This window comes from Brassica napus, chromosome C1 (assembly GCF_020379485.1).
Source record: "Brassica napus cultivar Da-Ae chromosome C1, Da-Ae, whole genome shotgun sequence".
NCBI lineage: Eukaryota > Viridiplantae > Streptophyta > Magnoliopsida > Brassicales > Brassicaceae > Brassica > Brassica napus.
In genome coordinates, this window is record NC_063444.1 from 4,562,141 (window position 1) to 4,570,279 (window position 8,139).

The 8,139-nt window shown below is 35.6% G+C and overlaps 1 protein-coding gene across 1 annotated transcript; it reads left to right on the forward strand.

The window, feature by feature from the left end:
* Positions 1-6,960: 6,960 nt before the first annotated feature.
* LOC106374248 (counting factor 45-1-like) lies at positions 6,961-7,645 on the forward strand. Its single transcript, XM_013814320.3, has one exon. The coding sequence runs from the start codon at positions 7,107-7,109 to the stop codon at positions 7,431-7,433; it is 327 nt and encodes a 108-aa protein (XP_013669774.1). The 5' UTR covers positions 6,961-7,106; the 3' UTR covers positions 7,434-7,645.
* The last annotated feature ends 494 nt before the right edge of the window (positions 7,646-8,139 follow it).

Here is an 8,139-nt window from a genome sequence, read left to right on the forward strand (position 1 = left end):
CTTTTCCGTCTAAGAGCATATTCAACACAGTTGCATAATTTACCGCAAAATAAAATCAAAAATACTATCATAAACAAACAAAAAATTATTGAAAATTATAAAGTTGGAATGGAGATGTTCTAAGCATGTAGATGCAAACAGCAGTTGATTAAAAATCAAAAATAGCAAATACGATAAAATGAAAAGTTTGCATTCATTTTTAATTTAAAACGACTCTGTACCACTAATTCATATCTATTATTTTTAGTATTCGAACGATTTGCCTTCATTTTTTTGGTAAAATTGCCTTTATTTTGTTGTTGTGAAGTGTTACATTCAGTATGTCAAATAACAACAGAGATATGTCAAAAAATAAATAACAAATCAATATATATATATTATACTTAATTAGATATGTTTAGAAGTGTCCATATATATATATATGATACATTTCAAAATAAAGCATCAATGGATCCTCGCAATTGAGTAGAATATAGGTGTGTGCACTATGAGCGTCTTGTTCACTCGACCACCAAACCTCTTTAGACTTCCCACCGAATCGCCCAATCTGGCTAAAGATGTCTGGAACACCAGCAACTGCATATGTTGGCGCAACACCACCATCATCGTATCTTCTTGGAGTTTTTCTCCGGGTACGTACTTTTGACACAAAGTAGTACGATGTGAAGTGAGAAACTTCTTCCGTTAAACTTCCAGCAATTATAGAACCTTCAACTTTGGCGAGACTCTTTGCTTTTCCCTTCAAATATTTCATGGCTCGCTCATACTGATACATCCATCCGTAATGTACAGGTCCACGAAGCAATGCCTCATATGGAAGGTGGACAGCTAGATGCTCCATGACGTAAAAAAAACGGGAGGAAATATCTTCTCCAGGTTGCACAATAAGATGGAAATGTTCTCCTGAAGTTTTTCCACAACTTTTTCTTTAAGAGTGCGTGTGCTCAGATCCCTGAAAAATGCTCCAATGACTTTTATATTCCAAAAACAATTAAACACATTGTTAGTCATATATTATTTTACAAATTAGACCGTTATAAAATTATTGTCATATAATACACTACGTACCTGCAAGTGCTTCATGTACGTTTGTTGGAAGTAGCTCCGCAAATGCAAAGGGCAGTAGTCGTTGCATAAAGACATGACAATCATGACTCTTCATCCCGGAGAATTTTTGACCCTTTTCAACACATCTACAGAGATTTGAAACATATCCATCGGGGAACTTCACTTCTGATGCATCCCAGTTGAACAACACCGACTTTTTTTCTGAAGACAATTTGAATATCGGAACGGGAACTTGTCCATTGCTTTTAATATGTAACTCGCTTCTTGAGCAAATATTCGGCAAGTCCAACCTCGATTTTATGTTGTCTTTTGTCTTTCCTGGGACATTCAATATTGTATTCATGATGTTCTCAAAGAAATTCTTCTCTATATGCATCACATCGAGGTTGTGGCGTAGAAGAAGATCCTTCCAATATGGCAACTCCCAAAATATACAATTCTTGTGCCAGTTGTGATGAACACCGTAAGAATCAGGCATATTACGAGGGACATGCCAATTACCACCACAACGAACTGTTTCATTAGCCCCATAGTAGTCGATTTGCGCTTCAATTTGTTCTCCAGTTAGATATGGAGGAGGAGTGTCTCTCACAACCCTTTTTTGCCTAAACAAATTCTTGTTTCTTCGGTAAGGATGGCCAATGGGAAGAAACCGATGGTGACAATCAAACCAACTTGTCTTCCTACCATTCTTCAGTTGAAACGCATCTGTCGTTCCATTACAATATGGACAAGCTAATCTCCCATGTGTAGTCCATCCAGACAACATCCCATAGACAGGAAAATCACTTATGGTCCACAAAAGCATCGCTCGCATCGTAAAATTTGTCTTCGTTGAACAGTCATATGTCCTCACCCCTGTTGACCACAAATCCTTCAACTTTTTTATCAGTGGCTATAAGAAAATATCCAGGGACCTTTTTGGATAGTTCGGACCAGGTATTAATATGGTCAAGAATAGCAACTCCCGTTGCATGCACATCTCCGGTGGCAAATTGTATGGTGTAAGAAAGACTGGCCACAATGAATATTGTCTCCCTAACATTCCAAACGGACTAAATCCATATGTGCATAGTCCGAGATACACATTGCGGCTATTGCTAGCGAAATCTGGATATACTTTGTTGAAATGTTTCCAGGCTCTTGCATCTGATGGATGAGTCATCTCACCATCCGTCTAAGTATGCTCGGCATGCCATCTCATCTTCTCAGCAGTCTGCTCTGATTGATACAATCTTTTCAATCTGTCTGTAATTGGTAGGTACCACATCCTTTGGTACGGTACCCTATTACGTCCCCGTCCTTGCGGCTTGAATCGTGGCTGCTTGCAGAATCGACATTCTTCTAGCTTCTCCTCATCTCCCCGATAGATCATGCAGTTGTCGATGCAAACATCTATCATCTCCGAAGGCAACCCAAGACTACAAACCAGTTTCTGAATCTCATAATAAGAATCAGCAAACACATTGTCTTCCGGCAAATACTCTTTAAACAAGTCAGCCCATTCGTTCATGCAACTTTCAGGTAGATTGTGATCAGTTTTAATATTCATCATTCTAGCAGCCAACGACAATTTAGAGAGACCTTCTCTACAACCACTGTAAAGTGGTTGATTCGCCGCGTTTAACATTTCGTAAAACTTTTTTGCATCTATATTAGGTTTTTCATCTTCATCATGAGCTACGAATGCATCAGCTTCCATATCATGAACCCTATCATAATCTACCATCTCCTCTTGATGGTAACTATGTTCATTATGCAAATGATGATCAACCGGTTCTTCCTGAAAATTGCTATTACTACTACTAGCTTCATTCTGATCATAATTAAAACCTTCTCCATGTTGAAACCATATATAGTAATTTGGCGTGAAACCTCTATTTATTAAATGCTTCCAAACGTTTTCACGGTTTGCCAGTTTCGAATTGTTGCATTTCCGACAAGGACAAAACATCTTACCACTTTCTTGGACGAGCGGTGTTGAATCTGCTTGATGCATAAATGTCTCCAGCCCCGCAAGGTATTCTTTCGTCACTCTTCCGTTAGCATCTCTATGCATATACATCCACTTCCGCAACTCGTAAATAGTTCCGGAGCCAGCCATTTTTTTTTCTTTTACGTTTTTTGTTGTTGATGTGTTTAAAATGATGTTCAAACATCCATATTTATAGGAAATTTTGAATCTGGTAATTGTAATTTTCCTATGAATTTACGACGAAAATTAATTAGGTGCAAAAAAAAACGTGTAACACCTACAAAGTTGGTGGATTCAAAATTTCCTCGCTAAATCCACGTAAATAGTTTCCTCGTAAATAACACGCGAAGTTTACGTCCACTTTACGAGGAATGTACGTGAAAAATAATATCATCGTTATTTCCTCGTAAATGACACGTCACGTTACATCGACTTTACGACGAATGGTTTTTGTCGTTAGTTTATGAGGAAATAACGATGATACTGTTATTCACGTAAATTCCTCGTAAAGTTGACGTAAACTTACGAGGTTTGTTTTTCTTCTTTAATCTTCCTCGTTAAGCTTGAGTTTTCTTGTAGTGTATATGATACATAATTTAGATATGTAACAAAAAAAACATAATAATAAGAAAAGACCTCTTTATAAATTTGCTTCAAAGTCAAACCTAAGATTTACAAGTGGTTTATCAATAATGTATTTAACACTAAGAAAATGTTTTCTATAGATTTAATTTTGTCTTCGTGTTGGTATTGATTTAGATTATAGCTCATAAGAAAATTACGACTACCTTTAGAATTAATCTAGATCCAAAGAATTAAACACCTGTCATCATACAAAAATTAAGAATACAGCATGTAGTTTCTTAAGAATATAGCATGAAAAGATCATTACCGTGATAAGAATACTACAAAAGACTTAGAGTATCTGCATTAGTGAACCTCTTCTTGGAGTTCATAAAAAAAATTTAATATTTTTTTGGTGAGACCATAAATAGTATTGAACCTCTATTTATTGTGTTCTTGCATTAGTGAATCTCAAAAAAGGATTCATAGAAATAAAATATTATTATTTAAATTTTTTTAAACTTTCAATTAATTAACGATACATGAATAAAATATAATAATCTTTTATAATTTTTTAAAAAAATTTATTCATTACATTAAGAATAGATAACATAAAAATGACATAAAAATTTTATTCAATACATTGAATATTCTAGAACATACAAAGATTATTCATACAATAATTGGCATTATTAAAAATTAAAAAAATATATAAAATATAAAAATACAAATTTATATTAAATTTTTTATATATTGAAATTGGTTACATAGTTATATTAAATTAGTTATTATCAAACTTAACTAATTTTTTTAAAAACAATTAAACCTACACCTAAAATTCTAAACCCAAAGTTCTATCTCCAACGTCACCGTCTTCTAGTCACATACCAAAGCTTGGACCTTCTCCACTCTAAACACCTAATGTCCTCGCCACTAATGACTCACCCCTTTTGCCACCTTCTCCTCCATCAAGCTTCTCTGCCTTGTCTACCTTCCTGTAACACAATACACAAACTACAGAATATATATTATATAGAACGCAAAGAGTCAGAGGCAGATGTGCATGGTAAATCGGACGACTTGTCTCAGGCATTAAACATCATCTCCAACAATGGAAGACAAAAAAGACAGCATATTACCTTGTGTAGTTGCATGATTCTATCTCTCCCAACCGTAAGTGCACGCCTTGACACTTCGATCAAATGAACCAGAGTAGAGCTCTGCAGTTCTGTGTCTGAAACATAGGGAAAAAACAGTGTTCCTGTGACCTGTAAATGCCTGTAGACACATAATCATAAAAGCTGAGACAAATTGGACCTTATGAACATGGCGGTCAACTTCTCTAGTCGTCAAGTAACGACCATCAGAGTTAACAGCTAAAGCATCTACAATTACAACAAACAGCAATCATGAATACAAAATGAAATCTTAAGAGCGTTCGAGAATTTGGAAGTACCACTCTGAGCAATGGTTCCAAGACAGACAGTCTATAAGTTCTTCCTTTGTCACCACCATCTCCAAGCAAAGCAGACTCTGTCACACTCAAGAACCTCAGCTTATCAAAGCATCACTTGCATTACTGTAAACATATACAAAATACACATTCAATCAATTCTTGTGACTATATAAGCTATGAACTATCAAATCCAACAATCTGCTCACCTGCCAGTGATAAAGTCTCAAACTTTCACATTCAAATCAAGTTCCCATGACTAAAAATCAAAACTTTAGTAGAAACGAACCTCAGCTTGGCACTCGAACTTCTCACCGGACCCTTCACCGCGAACCAATTACATATCTTCTCGAGGTCCCAACTACATGAAGCGCCGGTTCTCAGACCACCACCACTGCGAGGAAGAAACACACAAGTAGATATATTGATTTCAATAAACATACACAAGGAATAAGGTCCAATTTGTCAGACCACCACCATTCTCCTCTGATTGTTACAAAAGAGAAATAAAAAACAGAGAAGAATTGAGATGAAAGGAGAAAGAATTGAATCTGATGAAATGAGGAGAGAGGAGAGAAGGGGACGAACAATGGAAGGAGATGGAGAGAGAGTGGAGGAAGCTAAAGCTAGACTTATTACCGAACTCCAGCTTCTGTAAGAGACGAGGAGAGGATGTGGAGAAGGAAAGAGAAGGCAGTGACTGATTGACACGTGGTCTGAACCGCTTCATACGAGTTCACTACTAAGGATCGGTTCAATGAATTAAAGTCATTTTTCATTTTTTTAAATCAATTCGGGCCTAGGAACTTGAACCCATGAACCCCATTACATCTTCTAATGTGCCTGCTCTTATAAATGGTTGAATCCTTAAAATGCAATGATTATAGTCTTACATTTGGAGTTCAGCATAGTTCAAAATATTTTTTTCTTAAATATGAAATCATACAATATTTTAAGAAAATAGTGTTTTAAAAGTTTTTTTTCATAGTGAGAACCATATAATTAATACTCACAGAGGGATTAGCTTCTGTGCTTAAAATAATCTTATTTTTATAATAAACTGATAGTGGTTCAGAATCGAAAACAGAGTTTTTATGTTAAAACTAATCAAATAAGTATTGGTCTAAAAAAAAGTATTGGTCAAAAAATATGCTTCTGTAGGGTAATAGGCGCCTGATTGAGAAAAAAAAAATGTCATTCATAGTAATAAAAACATAACCATTGTGAACGATCTTTCTCGAGCAATGATTTAAGCACGTGCATGTGCCTTCAACAATAATTCATAGTGGGGACTGGGGACTATAGATTAGTGACCATTAATAAATATGGGGGATTAGTTTCTGCGTGTATAAACCATTACCACTCCACTAAGCTCAGTGGACTGTCGACTCTCTGGTGGGTTGGTGGCAGCAAACGATAATGGCACACATCACATGCATCCGTACTTAAATTATGTGCACTAATTAACCATTTCTATTTAATTTATCGTTTCGTTGGGACTAAATTTTGGTAATAATAACCTCGCTATGCATTTTGGATGATCATGATATGGACTTGTGACTGAAACTGTGAATAGTAACGATGATGTGAGACCACAACAATCTTTGGTTCTTTGAACGTCTTATACCCCCACGGGTGAAAAACCTCACGAATTAACTCGGGTTAAGTTCGTTTCTTTTTATATAATTTCAAATCATTTTGCATGTATTGCCGATCAAAGATTGTTTTTTTTTTGAGCAAAGATTATATTTAGTCAGACTACCATGTGTTTGATTACTTTAAAACATGTGTTTAATTGGTACTCGTGGCTCTTTAGTTGAGAGTATGATCGTAAACTATGAATACAAAATGATAAAGTAGTGGAAATATATTTGGTGATGAACACGTAATAGCTCACTCTATCGCAAAGCTTCTATACATACCCGAACATGTTATTCTCTCTTGTATCCAACTAAGTTACACTACAAGTCTACAAACTCAATACACATTGACTGGCAAGTCCACAGACTATTTTTTTAAAAGGTTTCACACACGAAGAATTCCAAAATGGCTAGGGTCCAAGGTTTAGCTCTTCTTGGTTTATTAGTGATTTCAAGTTTGGTTATGTTAACCGAGAGCCGAGTCGCAAGAAAAGACTTGGGGCTTGACCTAGGTGGGATTGGGGTCGGTCTGGGCGTTGGATTGGGGATTGGTATTGGCGGCGGTTCAGGCTCTGGTGCTGGTGCTGGTGCAGGTTCAGGATCAGGTTCATCATCTAGTTCTAGCTCTAGCTCGTCATCAAGTTCGAGTTCTAGTGGTTCGGGTCGATCAGGAGCCGGATCATCTGCTGGTTCATTTGCTGGATCTAGAGCTGGATCAGGATCTGGTAACTAAATAATAAGTAACGATGTATTTCCTACTTAAAGTATGAACCAAAAAGTGTGTGTTTATGTTGTTGGTTTGTCGTGTGTATATACGAAGTTGGATGAATAAAATGTCGTCATAAGTTATGTTTGTTTGAGTCTGTATGTTTTTTTGGGTGCAATTTGAGTCTGTATGTTCCATACAAGTCTAAATTGTTATATAATCTCTTTAAATTTGGATCAGTGCATGTGCAATCGTAATTAGGTAATTCGAATTTGGAACCAAAGAAAACAAGCTTCAAACGATATCAATAAATCAAATCATATGATCACAAATTATAGTTCTTTTACTTCAAATGGTTAAACTCTTAAATTTCAAAGAATCAGTGCAGTGGTCTGTCACTTATGAAAGAGTTTCGTATTTTGTTAATCCTAAATCTCTAAATTGAATATTACTGTATATTTAATCGAGTTAGTCCACCTACCTTATGATAGTACATAATATTAACTTTATTTTTTCCATAATTGTGTCTGTATTAGACACTATTAATAGACAAAGTTGATGTGTTCCTTGTAATCCCAAGTTTTGAATATGGATGAATACGTTCAATTTTGATGAACCATTCCGAATATAATGATCAAAATTTTGACACTAAATCGCAACTGTAATTAAATCATTTATTTCTATATGTATCAAAACAATCGACACAAAACTCATACAAAACGTTGTAATATTG

Excerpts from the sequence above, each read along its gene's own strand:
- LOC106374248 (XM_013814320.3), top strand. The coding sequence starts at position 7,107 with ATGGCTAGGGTCCAAGGTTTAGCTCTTCTTGGTTTATTAGTGATTTCA.